The sequence below is a fragment of the Dioscorea cayenensis genome, chromosome 5 (genome assembly GCF_009730915.1).
Source record: "Dioscorea cayenensis subsp. rotundata cultivar TDr96_F1 chromosome 5, TDr96_F1_v2_PseudoChromosome.rev07_lg8_w22 25.fasta, whole genome shotgun sequence".
Classification (NCBI taxonomy): domain Eukaryota; kingdom Viridiplantae; phylum Streptophyta; class Magnoliopsida; order Dioscoreales; family Dioscoreaceae; genus Dioscorea; species Dioscorea cayenensis.
The window spans coordinates 23,802,471-23,828,847 of NC_052475.1; the positions used below are offsets into that span (position 1 = coordinate 23,802,471).

General features: G+C 34.9%; 3 protein-coding genes across 3 annotated transcripts; 1 reads left to right on the forward strand and 2 right to left on the reverse strand.

Annotated features, from left to right (window-relative positions):
- Nucleotides 1–22: 22 nt before the first annotated feature.
- On the reverse strand, nt 23–5,148 carry LOC120259815 (proteinaceous RNase P 1, chloroplastic/mitochondrial-like). Its single transcript, XM_039267260.1, has 7 exons — nt 3,577–5,148; nt 3,105–3,194; nt 2,851–3,032; nt 1,804–1,924; nt 1,301–1,369; nt 901–1,018; nt 23–394 (listed from the first exon to the last, which is right to left on the reverse strand). The coding sequence occupies exons 1-7, from the start codon at nt 4,732–4,734 to the stop codon at nt 198–200; spliced, it is 1,935 nt and encodes a 644-aa protein (XP_039123194.1). The 5' UTR covers nt 4,735–5,148; the 3' UTR covers nt 23–197.
- Nucleotides 5,149–8,613: 3,465 nt separating this feature from the next.
- On the forward strand, nt 8,614–19,047 carry LOC120261094 (peroxisomal fatty acid beta-oxidation multifunctional protein). Its single transcript, XM_039268775.1, has 18 exons — nt 8,614–8,794; nt 9,328–9,399; nt 9,941–10,003; nt 10,086–10,142; nt 10,318–10,385; nt 10,489–10,570; nt 10,683–10,738; nt 11,353–11,655; nt 11,999–12,085; nt 12,501–12,675; nt 12,935–13,056; nt 13,542–13,705; nt 15,411–15,665; nt 16,543–16,664; nt 16,758–16,879; nt 16,980–17,128; nt 18,152–18,291; nt 18,611–19,047. The coding sequence occupies exons 1-17, from the start codon at nt 8,701–8,703 to the stop codon at nt 18,243–18,245; spliced, it is 2,085 nt and encodes a 694-aa protein (XP_039124709.1). The 5' UTR covers nt 8,614–8,700; the 3' UTR covers nt 18,246–18,291; nt 18,611–19,047.
- Nucleotides 19,048–19,919: 872 nt separating this feature from the next.
- LOC120260438 (protein tesmin/TSO1-like CXC 5) lies at nt 19,920–26,008 on the reverse strand. Its single transcript, XM_039267915.1, has 8 exons — nt 25,594–26,008; nt 24,676–24,783; nt 23,085–23,262; nt 21,968–22,327; nt 21,665–21,765; nt 21,451–21,545; nt 20,920–21,327; nt 19,920–20,315 (listed from the first exon to the last, which is right to left on the reverse strand). The coding sequence occupies exons 1-8, from the start codon at nt 25,788–25,790 to the stop codon at nt 20,089–20,091; spliced, it is 1,674 nt and encodes a 557-aa protein (XP_039123849.1). The 5' UTR covers nt 25,791–26,008; the 3' UTR covers nt 19,920–20,088.
- Between the last annotated feature and the right edge of the window lie 369 nt (nt 26,009–26,377).

Here is a 26,377-nt window from a genome sequence, read left to right on the forward strand (position 1 = left end):
AGCTTGTATATGATTGTATAAATTCCATAGGAAAGTTTGCTTGTCTGTGAGATGGTAAAATGCTGGGATGAAAGTTGCACATCTTTGGCACTCTGTTTCATGAATACAAGTATTATGATTGGGATTTTAGTGAAAGTATACATGGGAAAGAAATCAAAACAATGATTGTGAAAACAAGAATTTTAATGTGGTCCTTTTCAGATCTGGAAATCAATGACACATCCACAAAGCTTCTCGGCAGTCTCAATTCTACTGGTCATTGAATCAAGTTGTCTGAGTTTGCTACGATGCGAATTTTTGCCATTCTTCTTCGCAAGTTGGTGTTCAGCAGGCCGATGACATTGTTGGTTATGGTCATCAGATGAAAGTCCAGCTTCATTGCTGCCCTGTGAACCTGTTTCAAAAGAATTAAACATTTGATGACAAATACTTTGTTTTATTTCTCGACCTTTTTTTCTTTGTTCATAGTAAACATCTCAATTTGTGCCCTATGGTTGATACCAGTTTTGCAGAAAAAGAATCCAAGTGCCATCTAATGGAGTTTCAAAAGTTATACTTACATTCACCTCTTAAATTTTTATGTATAATAACATAAACAATTTTCATAAATCTCCTAAGATATGCTCTCTTTGTACAATTGGGTATAGAACAAATCATTAAGGTTTGAGGCGGTATTTGTAATTAATCATGGCCTGTTTTACTAATAATGGTTCCTTGCAACCCTGAATACTGCAATTTATATAACCAGGTATAATAAAGGAGGCCAATCCACAATAAACATCTAAATTAGTTATTGAAGAACAAAAATCTATTTATTGTTCTAAGCCTACTCATTCTGCAACACCAAAATGACCAGGCTAATGAAAATTAGAAAGAGAGCCAAAAACTCAGGATGTCTACCTTTCTGTGAAGATAATTTTGGTGTTGTCATGTCCCTTGTCACACATAACCAGGATATCTCTCCCATCATTCTTTGTTTTGGTGAAACAGGGATATGCCAGTGGCCTTGCTCAGACTCCTGAACATTTTAGGAAAAATTCAGGTTACACAATCATGCTTCAAAATGAACTCTACTTACACTACAAATAAAAGAATTCTTCTGATTTATATTCAACTGAGTCTCTCTGACACTTTTTTGTTTCAAATGAATTTGGAATACACTGCTATATTGTACCATCAAGGCTCTGTATTTAGATAAGTTCAGTATGACAAAGGATAAGAATTATATTCTTTGTGAACTTACGGAATATATATGATAGTTTGAGCATGTACTAAAGCTTGAGCAAACTAAGATGCAAACCTGGATAACAATCGAACAAGGAGGAGGCATGCGGAACTCAAATCTTCCATTACGGTAATTGAAATGTACCTATCACATGTATATGTATTTTTTCATTAGAGGTAGAGCATCGACAATAGTTAACAATTTTATTCATGCAAGCTTCTGGAACAACTACTACTTTGAATAAATTTGGAAACCACAAAGGCTATAGATGGTACTTCATCTAAAGTTTAACATGCTCAAATTTTTTAAATTCAGCATATTGTTTTAACAAAACAGACCATTGATTATACAATCACCTATGCACTTCAAATGAATGTATACATATAGTCGCGATTGGATCATTGGATCAGAGATAAAACTAGGAAATAGATGATACTATCTGACTTAGTTAATACTTTATCTGGCAGTTGGGTATTCAAGATAAGAGATTTCTCTTGCATTATCAAGGCCTAAAACAAGCATAAATTGCAAGCTTCACAGTACATTAAAATCTTCTATTTTTGTTAATGCTCAAGTACCTGATGCCTTTCTTTCCATTTGGGAAAGAAATCATTTCCCAAAAGCTGGAATAAATGGTCTCTCATCTCATCATTGGTAACGATCAAGCTTTTACATTTTATTGCTGCATACAACCAATACCTGAACCACATGTTATCACCTACAGTGGTTTAAAGCAGAATATTAAAGCAATGTATAAAAACAAAAAACTTAAGGAAATATATTACCAGACTCTTAAAGGGACACTACATAAATCTCACATCCCCTAAGAAAATAAGCAAATGAAAATAATAATAACAATAATGGGAGTCGAAAATGAGGCATATTTATGTTAACTCAGTTTCTCTAAAAGAACTCCAGTTGGGGAAGAGGATTAGCGTTGTTATGTTAAAACTCATCAATAGTTTGTCATGCATCCGTTTTGACAATGGCCTGTGTGCATAGAAAATGTGCTGTAGCACTAATTTGATACATCAGCTTGAGAAAAGCTAGGATAAATAAACTTCAAGCCAAACAAGTTTCCTATCCCCTTTTTCTCAATATTTTCATTCTGTAACACTATGAATTCCTCTTTCATGTCCTCTGAGATTCAACTTGGCAAGAAACCAAGGTGATCAAGTGATACCAGAGGGAAACGTTGACAACAAAACATTTCATCTATTAATTTTTTTTTGGGTAGAGTTCTCCACATTGTTAATGTATGCTGCTAAGAATGATTCCAATCAACTTGAAGCCAATTTTTTTCTTGGAAATATGTAAACATGAGTATAGAGAAAGGTACCACTCTGATTCTCGCAGATAGGGCATTGTCTTCCTCTGCCCAAACCATGGTACAGGTTCTGCATTAGCTTATGGCCTACTAAATACTAACTCTCTCCTGCTATGTGGCACTTAAAGAAAAAAGGGTACCGCATTCTGGGACTAACACTGAATGCCATAACAAATGCAAAATAATCCTGATTATCCATAAGAAATTAGAAGGCAAACCACCCAGCTAGATTTCTGAAAACATGAAAAGATGACAGATAATTCCATATGTGATTGAAAAGTATATAGCATAAGCTTACCAATCATCATTAGACCCCGTAGGAGTTGCATAAATACAATCGGCGTTTTTCCATTTCTCTAGAAGCTTTTCATTTGCAGGTTCATCCATCCAGCCCCCAGTAAGACGCTTGTTATGGATTATGATAAGCGGCCATTTCTTTGATGGCAGTTTTTGCCGTATGGCATTAACAACAGTGTTGACCTATTTATTTATGAAAATGGTTCAATAGTGACAACCAGGATTTAATAATTCCATAACTCCACTGAAACAAACCTTGTTTATTGAAAGTTGCCTCTGGCTGAAAAGTCCCACATTTGCGCCATCAACAACAGCTTCAAAAGGGCCATAATAGTCCAACCATTTCTGCATATAGTAAAAAAAAGAAGAAGGGAATATTAACTTATCAACCCTTCAAATCCATTAGGCTTCAAAAATTGATGACACTCAGAAGCTATAGTATTAAATTTGGATAGAGTCAAGGAAATGTCAAACTAGCATTTCCATAAATATTGAAGATGAGAAGATGGTTGGCAATAAAAGGGAAAGAAAATATTAAAAATATGGACCAAAAAGGGAGTTTTCTATCAGCTATTGTCAACGGTTCCATGAATATATACACATAAATCACAAAAAAAAGGTATCTAGAGAGATTTCATGAATAGAATAGATGGGAATCTGCTAAAGGATACAAAACAGACAACACAGTGAGAAAGGCTAAGAATTCAAATGAATCAAGCTACTATACTTGAAATTTCTGAAAGCTCGAGTGTCTTTCCCTCTTGCAAGCTATTGAAGCTACAGATCTAGCAAAGTCTTCTGTCTCAATCGGATCAAGGTCTATGGTCAGCAATTTCTCACCACAGCCCAAGCAGATACCATCACAATCAATTTGCTCATGTTTAACGGTCCATTTTCCCTTCCCCAACCATCCTAAACCATGCCACCCCCCTCCGCCGTTCTCCATAGCCTGCTCGACTAACTTCCTATCCCATTTCCTCTTTCCCAATCTAGTAGCATTCTTACTCTTAAACCATTGCTCAATTAAACTAGCTGTGGACGGAGACACCTGCCTCACAGTAGTCCTAAGCTTATGCAGTATATAGTAAACCTTATCCCCTCGACATGCTACAACACTAGTTCTTAGAAGCGCCTCCAATTCAGGCTCTTCTGGGCAGACCCCAGACTTCAACATGTGTTCTTCTACTTCGAAAGCTTTCTCAATGTCGCCATTTTTGCAGTATACAAACAAAGCAGGACCATATGACCGCAACTTTGGGTTTATGCCCAAACTCTTCATCTGTTTGACAACCTCAAAAGCCATATCTCCATTGCCCATGGACAGTGCCATTCGTGCAACAGCTGTTAAAGCTGCCTCATTCATTGGAATTTCCTCCAAGCACATTCTTTCATATATCTCAAACCCTCTTGTTCGGGCATAATCCCTGACGTCTTCACTAACCTGGATTGCAGTGCCCTGCTTCTCCCTGTGACTAATTTCATTCTCTTCATTGTACCATTCGTCTGCTAGTCCATTTCCACTCATGTCTTCTGATTCGTCTTCACTGAAGTCACACACACTACTACTACTATTAGCACTGGTTCCACTACCACTTTTTGCTGGATGAACAACCCCAACCGCTGCAGAAGAGCACAAGTAGAGAAGCACATTATAATGATACTGCCCCAACTTGACACCATCCCTCACTGCGGAGTCATACAAAGCTATAGATCCCATAACATCCCCCATTTTCGAGCACATATCCAGCCTCAATCGCAGCTCAACTTGAGCATGATGGTCCTTATCTTTCTTCCTCCTGTTACCCATCTTCCTCTTCTTCACTTTCTTCTCATTCAAAAAGCCACCAGCCACAAATTTTCTTCCTTTCTGATTTGCCCATCTCATCCTTCAGCCTCATGGAACCATCCCTCTGCTTTCCACCTCTAACCCCAACCATTTCCTCACTACTCACTTGTCCACTCCCTTTATCTATAGACCTTAGAAAAGACATCGTAAAAGTGATACCTTTGTTTGCTTTGTCTCTTGGAGGCATTTCATCAGACACCTTGCAAGCAATGGGTTTGACAAGGGAAAAAGAAGGAAAGCCAAAGAGGAAGTGAGAAAGGGATTGGAACTTGAAGCCATTAGAGGATGAATAAGGGAAGTGGCTGGAGATTGGGAATGGGTCTGGTTGGAAGGGCTTGAGAGGGAGGAAAGAAGAAGCAGTAGTAGAAGAAGAAGAAGAAGCCATGGAGGGATGGCAGTTGGTGTGAGGAAGGGTCTGGGCTTCCATGGCTGTTGATGTTTGGAGGGAGAGACGGTTTCAGATAGGGAGGGTCAGAATGAAATTACCAACTTAGACATCTGGATGAGAATTATGATGCCATTGTGATTAAGGTCAAAATGGTCTTTGTGTTTTTCTTTTTATTTTTTTAAAAAAAAGTCTTTTAGCCCAGTGGCATTATCTCACTGAGAAATGATGGCCTTACAAAATTTTTATTACTTAAATTCAAGATGCATGGGATACAGTGATGCTAAGGGTCTCCAGTTATGGGATTAGACTGGATGAGGTCGCATGTCGGACCATCATTACCTTCTATGTGCACATAAAATATATAGCATCAATCATCCGTGCACGTTCATATATTTATAATCCTATAAACGTTGATGTAGATTGTTGGATTTCAATCCAATGGTTATGTACTGTTATATAAATAGTAACACTAACACTGTTTTTATGACTAGTTGCACAATAAAAAGTGGGATGCACTGTATTTTCATCTCAACCATTCAATCAATATAAGCACTCGAAAACAATCTCAATCATCGAAATCTATTTCTACTAAGTGTACAACGAAGAACACCAAAAATTAAATAAAACCCACAGAAAACCACATCAAATCGTTTGGAACAAGTACTATAGTTGACTACTGTTTATTGCACTGTTCATCTATCAGATTGTTTCTATCTCTCTCCTCTCAATCTTCTCTTTATATATATATATATATATATATTCTCATGAGAAAATCATAAAATACATAATTTTATATTATTAATTATTTATTTTATTGTATTTTTTGAAAAATATTTGATAAGGTGTATCTGAAAATTTTTATTCTCATTCGCATGTGTAATTATTTATAACTTTGTGATTGTTTATATATATATATATATATATATTTTGGTTAGATGTCAATATTTTAGGGTTTAAAATTTAAATAAAAACAACTTTTATTCGTTAAACATCATGATCCCACCAATTTTAGGGTGCATGTATAAAAACAACTTTTATTCGTTAAACATCATGATCCCACCAATTTGTTTGCATGTATTTAATCTAAAAAAATTGGTAGATTGGTACTAATTTATTTCAATTCAATGAGTCTTTTTCAACAAGTTGGATTTCATAAGAAAAATTATAAAATATATAATTGTGTATATTTTTTTTTAAAAAAAAAAATCACTAGTTTAGTGGTACTATCTCATTGCGAAATAATGGGCTTATCAGACATACGTTCATTGTTTAGGTTCAGGTTCAAAATGTCTCTGTCAAGATTTGTACTCCAATTGTTGTGTTGGCCAGATGAGATCTCATAAAATACATATCATAATAAAAAAACATAAAATACATAATTTTGTATTATTAATTATTTATTTAATTATATTTTTTAAAAATATTTGATAAAATATATATTAAAAGTTTTCATTCTCATTCACATGTTTAATTATTTTTAACTTTTTTTCGTCTCATTGGGTTTAAAAATTTAAATAAAAGATAACTTTTCATCGGATAAATATCATAATCCTACCAATTTGTGAGATCTCATAAAAATACATATCATAATAAAAACATAAAATACATAATTTTGTATTATTAATTATTTATTTAATTATATTTTTTGAAAATATTTGATAAAATATATATTAAAAGTTTTCATTCTCATTCACATGTTTAATTATTTTTAACTTTTTTTCGTCTCATTGGGTTTAAAATTTAAATAAAGATAACTTTCATCAGATAAATATCATAATCCTACCAATTTGTGAGATCTCATAAAATACATATCATAATAAAAAAACATAAAATACATAATTTTGTATTATTAATTATTTATTTAATTATATTTTTTGAAAATATTTGATAAAATATATATTAAAAGTTTTCATTCCCATTCACATGTTTAATTATTTTTAACTTTTTTTCGTCTCATTGGGTTTAAAATTTAAATAAAGATAACTTTCATCAGATAAATATCATAATCCTACCAATTTGTTTGCATATATTATTCTAAACAAGTTGATAGATTGGTACTATTTTTTCAATTCAACGAGTCATTCTCAACAAGTTGGATTTCACATGAAAAATTATAAAATATAAAATTATGTGCATTATTCTAGAAAGTCGAGCCTATGCTTCTTCTTTTCAATTTCATGGTATCTTGAATAATACTTTCGAATAATAAATTTTGAATGAAAAATAAATCACTGCATAAAATAGTCAAAATTTTGAATTATTTAACTACAGAGATAATTACTAAAATAATTAAAAAATTTTTTAAAATCTTAAGTTAAAGATCAAAAAATAAACATTATCATAAGTCAGTATATTTTTTTAAAAAAATATCAGCGAACTACGAATAGAATTTTAATATTTACTTTTGAGTTGTAACAGTCACGAAATATCAATTATCATATAATTTATATAAGGGTGATAGTCTCATGTAGTTTGTGTTTATTACTTTTTCTAATTTAAAAATATTTTTAAAGACATTTGAATAAAATATTTTGTTTAATATCGTCTCAAAATAGCTTTAAAAAATAAAATTAAAAATTAAAAATTCGCCAAACAAGCATGAATCACAAGGTAGACAAGTGTGAAATTGGAGACGAGAACAGTGTGGTTGGTCAAGTGTCAACCATTAATTTTTTTAAAAAAAGTCTATGTTTTATTCATCATTAATAAATTTCATTGAAGTTGCAAGTGGCATTCAAACTCATTTCTAAGATATCTCCTTTTCATTCCCAAGGAATCTCTTTTCCTACTTTTTGTAAGTTTGGTAATTTTGTGGTGAGTTCCAGGAAGAAGCATTTACGTACCAAATAAATACATATATTTAATTATATTATTATGTAATACATATATATATCTATATCAAATTATTCATTTCATTTTTAAATAAAAAATAACTTTAGTATTTCAATGGTATAAAAATATATCACAATCATGAATTACTACCTCAACACATATATATATCTTTATTTTATATAAGCCTATAAGTTGAGATTCACAAAATATAAATATTTTTGATATTAATAGATCAAGAAATCATTGAATATTTTTAAGTTATTTAAAAATTAAAATAAATATATTTTTATCTTTCAAAAATAATATGTGTGCGTAATTAAAAATTCAAAACCATTATCTTTATGTAATTCAAGCACTAAAGTGCACTTTTTTGTCTTTATAGGACCAAAACGTAAAATCGTATATACGAACAAAACACAGAGAAAAATTCATATTTAGTTTTAAATCTAGCTGAAGATGATATATATGTGTAAATCACTAAATCCTTTGCCGTCTTTTTCACGTTTTAAGAGTTGGAAACACGAATCACGAGGTGAGAAATTTCAATCACTAGACAATATCAACGGCTGAGATGAAATGAACAGCGAAATCGTGATGTTTGTCCGTGGGCTTTTTGGTCAACTTAAAAGTAGTCCCCACTGTCTCTATTGCTATCGCTTATAAAATCCATCAAAGCTCTTATTAATATCTTCGAAAGCAAAACACTAAACAGAGCTCTCGTCTGTCTTCGTCTTCGTCTTCTTCGAGTTTTCGATCTATTTCGATCGATCGAAACCCTAGATTAGATGGCGAATGTTTTCGTTTCCATGGAGGTCGGGAGAGATGGAGTCGCCGTGATCACCATCTCTAATCCACCTGTTAACGCGCTGGCTCCGATTAGTAATCTCGATTCTATTTCCCCGCCTTTTTTTTTAATGCTTGTTTCTTGGTTTTATGAATTTTTTTTTCTTCGATTGCAGGGTGTTATGTTCTACTTTCTTTTTGAAATTTTTTTAATTGTTGAGTTTTTTCAATAATTTTTTTTTTCATAGGTTTACCCTTGTTGTGAATTTTTTGTTAATTTTTTTTTGTTGTGTTTTCTTGTCAATTTTGAATTTTGCCATTTTTTTCCTTTTTTATTTTTTTGTGAAAATTTCTTGATTCTAGAGTGTGTCGGTGATTTCTTTCGTGCTGTTCGCTTTATTAAGTTTTTTTTTTTCTTAATTTTTGTCTTATTCTTCTTCTGCTTGAAGTGCTTACTCTTGAGTGCTATTTCTCGTGTCTGGTCTCTTTTATTATTATTATTTTTTTATGATTTTTTTTTTAAAAATTTTTAGATAGTTATACTATGCATGCGTTTTGTTTCCCTTGTTTTTGTGAAGTTTTCTTAATTTTGAACGCTTTTAATGATTTATATCTTGCTTTTGGTATAGTTATTGATGGCTTGAAGAAGAATTACAAGGAAGCCATGGATAGAGATGATGTTAAGGCAATCGTTTTGACTGGTGAGCTTTTATTGCCGACTTGAATATTTTTTATGACCATTTTTGTTTGTGATATAATTGTGTTGGAAGTTTTAGCTTTGATGCCGTGAAAGGTAGATTTCCTGACTGCAAGAATTCTGAGAATGTTTTTTCTTTTGTTGGTAAAAGAACAAAAGCACATTGATTGAAACAGCTGACTTTTCTGTTGGAGATGCAGGTATTAATGTCGTAATGATGTGTGTGTGTCTGTGTGCGTGTGTGAATTATATTCCTAATTTTCCTTCATATGTTGACAAGGAGATATGCAGTGGTTTGTTTCTAATTTTCTGTGAGAGACCTTTTTTGTTGTTTTCACACAAGTATCCAACTAGCCTTTTCAAATTTCAACCAGAAAGTTTTACTTCTATGGAAAGCTTTTGAGGACAAGTCTTTTCACATTTTTTCCAGAAAAATAGTTGGCTCATTTGTTATTTCAGTCAAACACAGATGAAGGTTTAATTTATTTATTTATTTATTTTTGGATTACTAATTTGCCCTGCATGTTGCTTATATTTCCTTGCAGGTAATGCTGGAAAATTTTCTGGTGGTTTTGATATCAATGTTTTTGCAGAAGTGCATAAAAATGGTGTGAAATCTTAAGTCTATGCCTCATCTAGTATGCAAGATATTATTTTCGTAATTATTTATTTTGCAACTATGTACTGCAGGTGATCTTTCACGTCTACCTGATGTCTCTGTTGATCTTGTGGTGAATACTATTGAAGGTCTTTGGCTGATTACTGCCCTTTATTTTCATAGCACCTATTTTTTTTTTTCTTTTCTTTTCTTCTTATTTCTTTTTCTAATTGGCACCATGAGCTTTCTACTACGCTAGCTTGTTTTATTACAGAAAGGTTCTTATTAATTGATATGTGCTATTTGTATTAACTTCCTTTTCAGATGGCAAGAAACCTTCTGTTGCAGCTATTCAGGGGCTTGCCCTTGGTGGAGGTTTGGAACTAGCTATGGTTTGTCCTAAATGTCACTCAAAATTTCTCAGTGGTGTCCTTGTGATGTTCCTTTTCCCTCTAGGTCTCTGTTTGATATAGTTTTGTGGTTCATTTTGTCCAGGGTTGCCATGCTAGAATATCCACTCCAGAAGCACAACTTGGATTGCCAGAATTGACACTTGGTGTCATTCCTGGGTTTGGAGGTAGCTCTAAATTTTGTTTGTTATTGTGTTAGGGCCTTGTATCATAAAGGAACTTGCATGTATTTTTGAACTTCTCATATAACAAAATTTCATAATTCCTGTGTACATTAAGGTACCCAGCGGCTTCCAAGGCTCGTGGGATTGCCAAAGGCTATAGAGATGATGCTGGTGAGTCTTCTCTATTTAAGCTAAGGGAAAATCAACGCCCATTAGTACCAATTGCTTGCTTAATCCATTATTTTGTAACTGATGCATGAATTTTAAAGGTTATTGTTAATTTCTCTTGCATGCCAAGCACATATCGTGACTTTATGCATGGCGTATTCTTCTCTTTTTGGTATTTATTTTCAAAATAGTGCCGGACATAGTAAGTCTTATGAGATAAAATCATGAATTGAATCAGTTTGGGATTAATAATTATTTCTGAAAATTTAACCTTTTTTTTTTAATTTTTTTTTATCTTAATCAGTGTCTAGAGTATACATTTGTATTGCAACTTACATGCTGCTCTGTTCGATTCTTTCACCACATATTTATTGGAAGACTTGCCCTTTTGTTTAGGACAAAGATATTTTAGTCTTTGTGATACAAAATCTGTTCTTGTCCTAGGCATCTGTTAATTTCATTGCTTTTCCACTTCTGATTATCACAAATGTTGTTATTAGACCAGTCTTCATATTTTTATTATTAAAGATCATCTCAACTTTCCCATAGAAATATTAGAATTTGGGATCTGTGGAAGTCTAACAATTTCATGTCTCTGTTGATTTAACTTTATGCAGTTATCAAAGTCAATCCGAGCGAAGGAAGGGAAGGAGTATGGCCTCATAGATTCTGTTGTTTCTTCTGGGGAATTGTTGACTGTTTCACGGCTTTGGGCATTAGATATTGCTGAGAAGCGAAAGCCATGGGTCACGTCTCTTCATCGCACTGATAGGCTTTGTTCCCTTTCCGAGGCAAATGAAATATTGAAAGGTGCTAGGCAACAGGCTAAGAAGATTGCTCCAAACATGCCTCAACACCAGGTGTGCCTGGATTCAATTGAGGAGGGCATTGTTTTTGGTGGATATGCTGGTGTTCTCAAGGTATGTGACGTCCATCCTTTGAATTGCGTCGATTATCATGCAATTTTAGGTTGCCTTACTAGTTCTTTACAGCTCTAGAATCCTAATATCAGCCCATTGATTTTGTTTGGCTATCTAACATTGACTTTCATGAAACATTTAGTGTATTGTTTCCTTGTGCATTGGCAAACTGTCTCCGATATATTTGCCTGCCTTTTTTCTTGCATAAGAAGTATACCTACACTTTCGTCCATCAATCATACGAGTTCTATCCGCAAATGTTGTTTTAATGATTTATTGATTTTTATCCTGTTCAATTACTCCAAAGGTGAATCATATACTAAATTAGTTTTCTTTACTTCAGGAGGCGAAGGTTTTTAAGGAGCTAGTGTTATCAAGCACCGCAAGAGGCCTGGTATATGCCTTCTTTTCCCAGCGTGCAACTTCTAAGGTAACTTTTCTTGTTTCTGGTTCCAGTTTCATGCAGATAACTTTATTGTATGTGCTACTGTCTTTGAACATTCTACTTCATTTTTCCCCATAATTTGAAGATGTCTGATTTCAGTGACACAATGGTTGTTTAATTCTATGTTCTCTTGTTTACATATCTCACTTAGACTATTTGATAATTCTCTAGACACTAAGTTAGGAAATTACTCCTTGGAGATTCTGTTTATAATATAAATGGGCTGATGCTCTGCAGATATGGTTCTCATGATGATCATGCCTTGTTCTTTTGGTATCGCTAGATCACCTGTAAACATAGTATTTTATCCATGTGATGCAATATAGTGGCCATCCATAGAAATTTCTATGTGTATTACTGATGTACACACCCTTCTGAGTACATTGATTGTTTTGGATAGGTACCCAACGTGACTGATGTTGGATTGAAACCAAGGAATATTAAGAAAGTGGCTGTCATTGGTGGTGGTCTTATGGGTTCTGGCATAGCGACTGCTCTTCTATTAAGTGACATTTCTGTTATTATCAAGGAAATTGATTCCAGGTTTCTACAGAAAGGCATCAAAACAATTGCAGGTAGCTCCTTAATTGGTGAACATATGTCTGGATTTAGTTTTATGTACCTTACTTTATCATATGCTTGTAAAAGAAGCTGCATTTGGATAAGATTTTTTTCTTGTGAAAAATCTGATGCTAAAACCTTCTTTTATAACCCTCAGAAAGAACCATGAGTAGATGAAACATCACTTTTAAGTCTTGTAGGGGGCATATCTTTGTGTTCATTTAAAGTTTTTCTGATGCCACAAAATTTTAATTTAACCTTGTTTTTTTAAAGGAAATCTTGAAGGCCTAGTGAAGAGGAGGTCTATTTCACAGGAGAAGATGAATCAGGCATTGTCACTTCTTAGCGGTGCACTGGATTACTCTGAGTTCAAGCATTTGGATATGGTTATCGAGGTTGCTTTCTAACTGTTCATTACCATGTTGTATATGCTATGACAGTCTTTTAAACAATTCTACAGTCAATCTGGGAAAAAGAAACTAGAAATTATCATTTCCAGGGAAAGTCATTTATTTTTTACCTAGTGTATGCACATGAGTGCAACGTACTAACAGTAACATTAGTCTCTGTTTAAATGTTGATGTTGACTCTAACCTTATTCACTTGTCTCATTTTATGGAAGTGGGGGTTTGAGAAAAGACAAATGCTCCCATAAATGTTTCCCTTTTAGTGGTAAGATCTTATAAGTTATCTAACTATATATTTTGAAATCTGTCTGATCTTCTAACTTTGTGACACACCATGGTATGTGGATCCTTAACGGCCAAAGGCTGTAAATTTTCCACATCTTTAATGAGGATAATTTCTCTTTGTCCTATCATATCTTGATTAAAGGAGGAACCACTTGTATTGTCTAATCACATAATCACATTCTTTGTAGGCTGTTATTGAAAAGATCCCTCTCAAACAATCCATATTTGCGGATTTGGAAAAGGCCTGCTCTCCGCACTGCATTTTTGCAACCAACACATCCACTATTGATCTCAATATTGTTGGACAGAAGACAAGTTCTCAAGATCGTATCATTGGGGCTCATTTTTTCAGGTCTGCATTAATATATATATCTGTTTATGCTTTCTGTGTGTGTGTGTGTGTGTGGTAGTGTTTTAGGGGTATTTAGTCATATTCTTGCAGATTATGGTGCATGATAGTTTTAGGTTTGTAGCATATCATCAAAACCCACACAACATTTTATCAGGCATTTATGTCCTTGGGTGCAGATTATGGTGCCCATGATAGTTTTGGGTTTGTTGGCATATCATCTATATAAGGAAGCTGTTAACTAAATGTTGGTTTCTCCTTTATCACCACAACATTTTATCAGGCATTTACGTCCTTGGGTGCAACCATTACGGATGAAGGTTAAGAATCAGTTAAATATTCTGGGGAACATAGAGTAATGAGTAATATGAAGAGAAGGAATAGGCTATGGAAGGAGGAGTGGAATAAGTTGGAGCTTGCTTGACCTTGTGTTTGGATGTTCATAGTTCGGTCACCACCTACTAACTTATATCATTGGTTCTCAAGCTATACCCAGAGCAAACAGTTCTCACAACTGGTAACTTCCTTGGACAAAAATAGGCATGATATATTGACCATTGTCAGCTTGATTATGACTTGTAGGATGGTTTTGGTATCTGCCAGTTCACCCTGACCTACATAAACATCATGCTTGAAGTACAATAAGCTATAGCAGCCACCTGTATTTTCATGGTGTCACTCAAGCGAGCTCTAGCTTGCTTTTGGATCTTCTAATAATCTTTTATAATGGTGCAGCTTCTTTAGATGCTTGTGTGGGAGAACTTGTTGGCCTATAATCGATTGAGATAGAGAGGGCATTTAGATTTGGAAACATTGTGGCCTGGTGCATAACGGCATAGAATTAACCGTTCAGCATGGTTTCATGATTCAGTACGATATGTTGAGATGTATTAAGTAACCATCAAACCTGGGAGTAATTAAAAAAAATTAGCAAAAATACTGAAAGTACTTTGAGCTCTAGCTTGCTTTTGAATCTTCTAATAATCTTTTATAATGGTGCACTTTAGATGCTTGTGTGGGAGAACTCGTTGGCCTATAATCGATTGAGATAGAGAGGGCATTTAGATTTGGAAACATTGTGGCCTGGTGCATAACGGCACAGAATTAACCGTTCAGCATGATTTCATGATTCAGTACGATATGTTGAGATGTATTAAGTAACCATCAAACCTGGGAGTAATTAAAAAAATTAGCAAAAATACTGAAAGTACTTCATGCATGCTATTGAAACTTAGACATCAGGATGCTATAATGATGTGCCTGATCAGCTCAGGACTCGCGCAACATTCACAGAAGATACTTGCTCTCCATAGAAATTTTACACAAACTCAATACAAGGACATACATGACATTTCTTTTGAATAGCCACATATTTAGCCATGTTTCTGCAACCGAGCATGTGATACAAATCTGATGAGCCTTAACTGTTGCTCAATATGAGCATATCAAAAGGCAAAAAGAAAAAAAAAAAGAAAAAAAAAAGCAGAAATGATCGCTGCAGTAGCTATTAGGCATGGCTACCCAACTTGCTTGAAGTTGATTGGTTTAGAATTATAGTTATCGTATTTTGGTTTCATCTCATAGGTGTTTTTGATTTATGCAGAAAAATTATGCTAACATTCAAGTATTCCAGTAATATACATAATTATTCTTATCATAAATGTTTTCAGAATTTAATTTATAATTCTTTCTTATCTATGAGAAACAGTCCTGCTCATGTGATGCCCCTGCTGGAAATTGTTCGAACGGAAAAGACATCTCCTCAAGTCATCCTTGATCTCATGACTGTTGGGAAGTTGATAAAGAAGGTCCCCATTGTTGTTGGAAATTGCACAGGCTTTGCTGTTAATCGCACCTTCTTCCCATACACACAAGGATCTCTTCTCCTTTTGCATTTAGGGGTGGACCTGTTCAGGATTGATAAAGTAATCAGCTCTTTTGGAATGCCAATGGGCCCTTTCCTGTAAGATTTCCTGGCTCCATAATTTCTTCCTGTTGCATTTGCAAATGCTCACTTTTTATCCTGTCCTAATGTAGACTGCCTGAATCTTTTTCCATAGCACTCCAAAGCAACGGAGTCTGACTAGTTGGAGTAGTTTAGACTTCCAATTGATAGTTTTTCATCAAAATGTCTGTTTTTATTTGTCCCCGCCATCACTCAATAATTCTCCATATGTGCCAATGCTCATGCCACTGGTCAATTTTAGATTTTATTGATACTTTTGTCTGTCAACAATTGTACCGATTGATCTTTGATGTCTCCTTAGACATTCCATCTCCCTTAGATACAGATCCAGTCTTTGACAATGACGAATGAATCTTCTCTCATTCTTGGTTAAGTATTATTGTATCAAATACTTCACACATGATATTTCCATAGACATCCTTAGTGGTATTGTGCATGCAATGATTTGAACTTTCATTTTGGGCAATTAATTTTGCTCCATACCATGCACTTCTTGGGGAAAATCATTTTTTCCCTTGTAAACATGCATAGCATGTATGTTATTAGATATGATCTCAATTTTCAAGTAATTTTATACTTTTCTTAATTGCTTTATGCAATATGTAGCATGCCTAAAGAGGCTTCATAGCGCAAGGAGGCAACATTTATTTAAAACATTGACAAACAGTTTGTATAATGTATTCAACTCGCCACAAATTAGCTAATATGTTTGGCTTCTATATCTATGTTTGTATCCTTCTAGATATCAATTGAGAATGACATTAGTTATCAGCAACTAGCTTTTACTTTGGTGCCTGCATAATGTATCAGACATTTTTGTTCTTGTTTTTGCATGATCTTACCTGTTAAATTGATTTTTTTCCCTTATTGATAGATTGCAAGACTTGGCTGGGTATGGAGTAGCTAGGGCTGTTAAGGGAGTATTTGCTTCTGCCTTCAATGGTCGGACCTTTGAATCTGATCTTGTTGAATTGATGGTAGAAGCTGGGAGAGAAGGTGCATCTGCAAATCTATTTTTAAAAATTTTATTTTTTACAATATTTTTAGTCTTTTTTACTCATGATTCAAGAAATGATTTTGGTATGATAGGAAAGAGCAATGGAAAGGGTTATTACATTCATGAAAAGGGCAGCAAGCCAAAACCTGATCCTACAGTACTTCCTATCATCAATGAATCTCGAAGACGAGCTAACATCATGCCTAATGGAAAGGTCTCTTTTGTGTGCTATTGCATAAAATTTAATGGATTTCATTTATTTTCAACTTTTACATCTATGATTGTCTAAATTGATTGTATGTGATAACTTGTAGCCAATAAATGTGAGTGATCGGGAAATTCTGGAGATGGTTTTCTTTCCAGTCGTGAATGAAGCCTGCAGAGTATTGGATGAAGGGATTGTTGTTCGAGCATCAGATCTTGATGCTGCATGTATTCTTGGAATGAGTTTCCCCAAGTACCGGTTAGTGAAGTAGATTTTATATATGTTCCTTTGCAGTAGATTTAGTCATCAATGTTTTGTTTCAGTCCTTGATATTTTTCATTTGAGTTAAACTTGGTTTTGTGCCATGACAAAAAAAGTAGAGCTTTACCTCCCTCATCAATCATATTTGTGTATCTGAATTTTGCCTCTCTGGATATAACCACCATTTGTAATTTCTAATCTGTTCACTTGACAGTATGCAACTGAAATACTGCACATGTAAGAATTGGACAAGTTAAATGAGTGGTTATCAATGATTTACCCCCACATGTAGAACTTTTTTAAAATTAGGACTTGCAAGGAGTGAGGTTGGAAATATGAATACATTGTTATTCAAGCAGTTTATGGTTTAGTGTGAAAAAGACAGATTAATATTCTAAGACACTTATGAAAGCAAGATATTGCAGTTTCTGAGTTCTGAAAGTTACATAACACTCATGTTAAGTATCATATTACAGTGCCCATTCATGAAGAACTGTGCTTTTCTTGTGATGATGGAAAGAACTGGTTGTTGTTGGCCTTCAGTACACTTTGGAGAACATCATTTGCATATTAACAATAGCAAATCATTTGGTTATGTTAGGGCTGTTAACATGCCAGCGCTGGGCTGATGACAACCCAGCCCTGCACTGTAGTTGTGAGGCCTGATCATCTCTTGAATAATTCCCAGAGTTGGCAATAACTCCTGTTACGACATCAGCCCTTCCATTGACATCACAAATGCATGATAGAACATAGTGGATCATCTTTGTTAGGCTAATTTGAAAGCGAAACCCTTGTGATATAGAATAACTCTGACCTATGCTATTTCATGGGAGGATGAAGAGAACATGAATTGTTGTTGCACAAGGCTAATCCTTGTATGTCGTGATTTTGTTTCTGAATCTTTATAAAGTTTTGGTTAAATATGTAGATCTTGTATGCCTGTTCACTCTTTTTTTGAAGGTTTATTTTGAATTTGGAAAGATGAGGCTCATTGACTGTGATTTATCATGCCTGTAGGGGTGGCATTATTTTTTGGGCTGACACGGTTGGCCCTCGTTACTATATACTCATGTCTCAAGAAGTGGGAAGACATTTATGGTGGCTTCTTTAAACCGTCAAAATATTTGGAAGAGAGAGCTAAGAGAGACCTACCTTTGGTATGAATCATCTAATCTTTTTGCTCCCCCTTGTCTAATACATATATATATACACACACAAATACTAAAGAAACGTCAAACATGATACTTCTTCATATCCATTATAGTTTTTCATTTATGCAAAGAAGGATTGCATTTGAGTACTTAATTGACAAATAAAACTTCTTTCATCTAAAATTAAGTCCTTTGTATTGATTGACCTACATTAACAAATCCCCGTTCAAACTAAATTGTACCTCCAAGAACTGGTGGGTTCGACCCTCGAATAGATTGTTTCATGAATACTGCTACTTAACTGACATTTTTCACCATGTTGCAGAGCATGATGAACTTACCAGAATCTTCGACAAGGTCACGCATCTAAGAGCCCAGTGATTTTGAGGACGTACCTACCATGGTGGATAATTTCAATTGCTTATGTGCAAATACTGGGCACATATGCACCATCAAAGCTAAAGAAGCTCCATTCGGTCGGGAGTTAAAAATAATTGTGAAAAATAACTTAATTTTAAACTTATTTAGCTTGTCGTGTTACTGTCAGTAGTATTTATTGAAAGTTAGCTTGGGCAGCTCAATTTCAGTTAATAGGGATTTTATGTTTCCTGGAACAGTGTCAATGATCAATAAAATTTAGTTAGCATTTGCAAGCCCTTGTTCCGAAAGGGGCATAAATAAACATGCTGTAAATGAAACGCTTTGCAATGGTTTATCAAACAGGATGAAATAAATGACTTAAAAGTTCTTGTTAATTATTTATGGGTTATTATTGTTATTTGCCAATGCTTTCATATTATCATATGCAAATATTTGGCTTGATAAGAATTCCATGGACAAGCTGAACTGAAAGCCTATATGTCATATGCCAGTCCCAATTTTTGAATATTTTGTGAATTAGTTTTTGTGAATAAATTCATGAACGATCAAGCATTATGTTTTGACAATTAAGCATATTTGGGGTTATTATTATTATTTTTAAATCACTCAATGTTGGTCAAATATTATTTTGATAATTGAATTTTGATTTGTTTCAAAATGCTCATTAAAATTACTAATCATTTTAGAGGCATGTCACCTAATAGATTAGTATTTTTATTAACTGACGTGGAGGCCGAGAAAAATTTAGTCATCGCACTGCCAAAAAGTGATCTATGGCTTACAATTATAAAAGATGCTAGTCCATCATGTGATCTACCGCTGAACTGATTAGTAACTTTAATAAGTATTTGAGAAACAAATCAAAATTTAGTAATAAAAAATGATATTTGATCAAAATTCGGTAATTTTACTTAAAAAAAGAATTAACTACATATTTGGCTAGTTGAGCATTTAATTATTAATAAAAAAAAAAATTAAAGTGATTTGGCGAATTTGGTGGCCGCCAAGTTACCTACTTGTCATAAGTTCATAACTCATAAGCGAAGATGATCAGCAGAGACATCCACGTGGAAATACCGAAAGGAGAAAACACAGCAATGTCTCCCTTTTTTAAAACAAAATATTTACCAAAATAGTAGTATAAATTAATTATACATAACATATCAATTTAATTGGAGAATTTATAAAATCAACTAATACATCACAAGCAATGAAATCATCTAACTTTTATCATGAATAACTAGTTTGAATAATGGTGTAAAACTAATCAAATCTTTAATTAAAGATGGAGACTCAGCAATCACAAATGACAATAAGCTTCCAACAGCACACAATGGCTGTTGGATGTTATACAAAAGCACATCAATGTGCTTTCTCATATATACTTCCCTTTTTCTTTTTTCTTTTTATTTATTTCATTTTCTACAATTCAGAATTCTCTAACTTGGGTTTAATGTTCCCATTTTCCTTGGTCGTTGGGCGTCCTGCTTTTGGAGGCAGAAAATTACTGAATGTAGGAAATGCATTTGAAGACCCTGGTCCTACCTCTTCAGTACTTGAAATGGAACCTCTAGTAATGGTATTATTGGCTGAAGCCTGAGGATGAGGTGAAGTTTCTGGCTTGGAGGCCTTCATCGCATACTTTTCCTCTGCATTGAAACAAGTTGGCAAAGATCAATTTCACCAGTATATAAAAGGACTAAATTATGATAAGCTGATATAATCTGAGTTTTGTAGTGAAGAGCTCAAAGCTGCGAAAATCTTCTGAAAATAAACAGAGACACAGTTGCTGCCACATCCACAGATCTTGGTTTTGTCATTCTCATGTCATAAAACACTACTTTGGTTGCTTTCAGTAATGACAAGGAGAACTGAGTAAACAAAGTAGAATACATGCCTGGGGCCAAAACTTGTTACTGTAAATTCAATTTTTAATATCATCTTGTGCATAACAACTATATATAATAAAAAACTTCTACAAAGGCATGATGATTGAGATCAAGGCTTTGTATAACTAATATGTGAATTGCATCGATTTCAGCTACCATACAACCCTACTTGATTGTAAATTTTTAGTTAATATAATCACAAGCATTTACAAAGGCATGATGATTGAGATCAAGGGTTCATATAAGCAGTATACTACATAGTATAGGTTTCAGCTATGGCTCAGAGAGGCATAAGAATGAGTGCAAGAGAAATGATTTTGTGATAAGTAATGCACAGATGTCATTAAGCCAAATTGTAGTTTACCTTTCATTTTTCCACAGGTAACGAGTTTCCATAGACAGTCCCGAAATTCTGTCAGCACGCATCTCTCTTGCTCTGCATAAACTTCTGTCAAATTGTTGTCATATGATAATCTTGTGGACGTATTGGTGCATTGGGAAGTCATGAACATTTCATCCTGCTCATCACACATTAACGCTAGTGTTCCAGGCGACATCGGTCGTCCATCTTTCGGCACATCAGAAGCACCGTCAAACCCAGATTCCTCACAGCTCATTTTATCAGCATTGCTTACATGCGAGCAGTTATCAGCTGATGTTCTTCGATTATCAGGCTCTTTCTGGTTATGATCTCTGTGTTGGTTTGATGAAGCAAGCGCAATTTCTGCTTGATCTTCCTTCTGCCTTGGATTTTCATCATGGACTTTTGTATCTGTATACACAGAATATTAGCAAATTGTAAGGTCTCATTACTGGAAAATAATCTTGAATTTAGATTGGCCATCAAACAAGTCAAGCTCTGGTTGGAAATGAAACTGCATTAGCAGTCATATACCGGCAAATCTTTTGGCAGCTTCTCCTGAAACTACCACCAAAAGTTTGCAGAGTTCCTTCACATCATCTGGTTGGATAATATCAGCTAGAAGAGGCCTTCAGAATAAAGAATAATAGTTAGAGCCAACACTGTGGCCTTTGGAAATAACAATGGCACCATCAGAAACTAGATCCAAAGAAAAATATATTTGGAGGAACTAATTATTAATGTAGACCTGTAAACAACTTTTGAAGGTCCAGGTGTAGCAGAATTAACTGCACGTGCAACTGGAGTAGTTCCAAAGGAAGCAGATCCTAATGTCTTCAGAGGATTAGGCTGAAAATAATCATTCTTTATTAGCGAAGACATTGGCACTGTGATTCAAACAGCAAAAAGTAATTGGATTCATAGCAGATAGTATTTTAAAATATTCCAAAATTTAAAACAGGGTAAATTGTGTAAAGTATATTTTCCTACAAGATAATTCTCTAGTGCCTGAGATTTCATAAATATGAGAGCAGAAGTGTGCAGCAAGTACCGGCTGGAATTGCACAAGCCTGTTAATGGGTTGATCCTTCACTGCTGCACTAAAAGAGAGATCCTGACTTTTCCTCTTCTTAGAAACTGGAGAGGAGACATAGCCAGATGACCCAATGGCTCCATTAGCAGCAGCATTGGCTGCCTGCTGCATGTAGGTCAGGTTGCCTCCATGGTCACCATGAAAAAGAGCTCTTCTTTCTTCACTTCCATCGAAGTTTTTGCAGTCTATACACTTACAATTTTCAGAGCAAAGAATATTGGCCTGGAAGCACTCACAATACTTTTTAAGGCAATTAGACTTCTTGCAGTGGCAACCCTTGTTGTGCTTCCCAAGCAAAGGAAGGTCACCAGCCTCCTCCTAGCATACAGAATAGTTCTGTATCAGTGAAACTAAGAATTTTTATAAATCCATAAAAGTGCTTATAAATGCTTCTCAGAATTTGATAAATGTCATAATAATAAGCCCAATTTCCATTTGAGGGTCAATTTAATGAGATTTCTGTATATTTCTGCTAAAGCTCTCAGATGGCGAAGTTTTTGTTTGAAACGGCAGATTGCAGAGAGGTGATTTATATTTTTTGGAAGAACAGACTAAATTATCATGCAATAAGAAGACCTAATATATTATCTGGAGTTGTGAACCAGTATATGCAAAATAAACCACCTGGATGTTACCTCATTTCTTTGCTGTGATGAAAAGTGAAAGGTAGAACAACCTTGCACTTATTTATTTATTTATTTATTATTTGCTAGGTTAAAAGTGCACAAGGTCCACACAAATCAGCTTAGCCTCCAAAGATTAAATGAAAATATTAATCAATCCATGTTATTTTCGTTTTATTTAGAATGCACAGACTCCAACAATTAATGGAAAATATTAGTCCAAATCTGTTATTTTCATTTTGTTTCAAATGCATGGTTTCAGGTTAGATCGCTAAAGAAGTTAAGTTACTGATTCATGGACAAGTTAGTATAGGAAATGTGTAATATAAAATGAAAAAGTGCTGCAGAACAGTCAAACCACTGCAGATAGTGTACTCATATAATTGTCCAGCAATGAATTTTGTCAACAAAAGAACAAGTAACATTAATATTTTAAGATCAAGACTACTTACTCTGATGTCCCTTATTGCATGTGGGCTATTACCAATCTTCGGGCGAAAGGCATTAGGGTTCCTCTCCAAAGTAACTTCAACAGCCTCTTGTCTAGCAGCCTCGTTCTCAACATTGTTGCAACAGTTAACACAGTTGCATCCATCGCAGTAAACCCCAGATGCAAAACATTCACAGTACCTAATAATGCCCCATAAAAGAAATTAACCTTCATATTCAACAATCTTGTGGCAGGCCAATGTCATTACAAAAATATAGCGTTGGGCAAGTGATCGACCCTAGCAGTAAAAGCAATCAGAAGACAGATGACAACAAATTATAACATGCATATCAGAATGTTAACTCCAACATGCATCTTGGCATTTGTGAAGATGCCAATTGTGCTATAGCTACTAAAGGGCAACTGATGAATATAACCAAGACAGACCTTTCAGCTTTAAAATGGATTGCCACTATGGAATATGAATCTATCATAATTTTATAATATTTCCAAACAACATGAAAGCAAACAACTAGGACAAGAGGGCTAAACAGAAGGAAATGACAAAAAACTAAGGAACTGAAAAGGAAGTTTCCTCTTAAAAATAGGACTATGAAAAGAACAAGAAACCCAATTGGCCAGTAGGACAGTCCATCTGGGGGGTTACGTGGTGTAAGTTCATAGCAACAGCGTGCAGACTCAACGGACACGTGTTGAACAGAATTTCAAAAATTTGCACTTAGTTGGATTCTCTTAAAAATGATTGACTAATTATAGTGGCCATTAGAAGCCTTAAATAATGAACTATAACTATTTTGGAAGTGTTCAAAATAGTCATATAGATTTAACTTTTACATATGATAACAGTCCAATTCATGTTATTCTCCATGAAAACTATCTTCCACTAACACATGCCTATTTAGCATCATTATGATTTGAAAATGTTCCAGCTACTTTCAATTGAATATCAGCTCCAGTTCACTGCTATTCAAAGGATGCCATAACTATATGTGAACAAATAAAGTAATTGATTCTAAATAGTCCTAAGTAATTGTCAGTGATGTTGATAGCAACTTTCCTTCAAAAAAGTCTTAAAAGAAACTTGCCAATGACACAGTTATTACCTAATCAAGCCAACCTGGCTTCTGCATGAATTATATATTGTCTGGAATGACTTCAACTGTCATCTTGTCTGGAATGACTTTATGCCATCGCCTTCAATTTGTGACCAATCACCAAAAGCTCTAATTTATAGTTTTTCTACATGCTATGCACCATGATATGCTGCGCAATTTGGATTTAATGCTACTAAGAAACTAATCAAACCAATCGTTCAAGGTCAAGGGCCAGGTTATTGGAGAGGGGATGCAGAATTGTGAGCCTAGATGAATAACTATGCGGTCAAGAGGACACCATACTCTCTAACAGATCAAAATCAAAGGGCACAAACTCTAGACTCAGTATGTGCAAGGTTTCCAAAAGATACTCAGGGAGAACAGAAGATGAATTATGAACAGGTCATAAGGATCACATGCATTTTACCAATTTATAAAAACAAAGTACACAATAATAGTTCTACAGTATATCAACAAAAAATTAGACAAGTAACCTACAGCTTCAAGCATTTTGAGTGCCTGCAATTGCATTGCTTCTGCTTTTTTGGAGTACTATCCTTCACTTCGTATATAGGACGTGCTCGTGATCGAGGGGACTCTGGTTTACTAGAGAAGAAGATGGATGATAATGATGATCAGTAATCAAACAATAATTTGTGAATGTTAAGATTCATTTGATGTCAACAAAAGCTTCCTGAATAGCATTACAGATGATCTTCATTTAAAAAAGTTCCCAGAAAACATATGGTGAATCTTGATAGTCGACTAAATATCATTTAAAACTTGAACTCAAACAAAGTTCACGTAGGTTAGAACTGCGATCACCACTTCAAAATTCTTAAAATTATATCTATAGAATATCAAAGCAACAAATGCACTAAAAAGTACTCATTGTTTGAGCTTGTATCGAGACAGGAACTTGATTTTTAACACGCGGGCGCACACACACCCAAAAAAACAAAAAAGGGGTAAGAAAGACAGGAGAAAATTATATAATATATCCCCAGGAGGTCATCAAATCAAAGATTTAAAAGGCATCTCATTCACCAAAACTAATATCCAGTTCTTTTATATAAATCATGTAGCATGCAAAGGTTAAGAAATTCATCAGTTATTCAGAATATCTGAGAAAATTGCAAATCAAATAAACCCCTTGTTACACCTTTGAAAATTGAAACTTGGGATAGAACTATCCCTGATTATCACAAATCTCGTGCCTCGGGAGAAAAAAAGCAAAAAATAAACTCAATTCTTCTGCCTATCGCTTTCCCATTCAGAGAAAACAATCAGACTGGAAAACTCAAACCAATCGAAATAGTAAATCAATAAAAGCTGAAGTCTTAGATTTGAAAAATCAGCGACAAACATAATAGTCAAAAACATGAACTTTACAAGGATCAACGCCAAGGAGCTCACACAGGCATTGGGACCGGAGGCCTCGAGGCCGGAACCGAAGACTGAGACAACGGCTGCGCCGATGGCTTCTCCTGAGGCTGTGCCTGAGCCGCCGCCGTAGAGGCGCCAAACGCGGCGGTGAAATCGAGCTGACGCACAAGCTTCTTAGGCGGCATCTCCGCCGCCACTGGTTGCACGCCAGGCTCCATGCTCGACATCAAATCACAAGTCCCCAATCCGTGACAACCGGAGGCGGGAGCTCGATCCACAACGCCAGAAGCTAATCCAACCACGAGAATTCACCGAATAAGAGGAATCAAGTAAGAAACGAGAACGAATTACAAGATTTAGGCAGAAGCGATAAAGGAGATGGATTGGGAGCGAAGGGGAAGAGAGCCAGAGGCTTTGGCCTTTGCCTTTGGGGGTCTCTCTCTCTCTCTCTTTGTTTTCTCTCTCCCTCTCGACTTTTGAAATCAAAAGTTCTAATATTGGACGGACAGATTAAAGCGAGATGGTGATCAGCGGATGGCAATGCGTTCAAATCTAACGGCTGGAATTCATAGGCATCGAGATATTGGGTTGGTGACCGTCCGATCGCCCACGAGCCTTGTCCTTGTGCGTTTCGCCTTGTGTTCTTTATTCAGGAGTTTTTCGCGCTTTGCCCCTTGAAAATTGTGAGAACTTTGAAACCTGGGGGTATCAGAGAATTTTAGATTTACTGAGGGGTGGTTTGCAAGAAAGGTTATGTTCCGGTTTTTATGGTGGGTTTTTCCCGCGAAAAACCACGGTAGGGGAATCTGTTGAC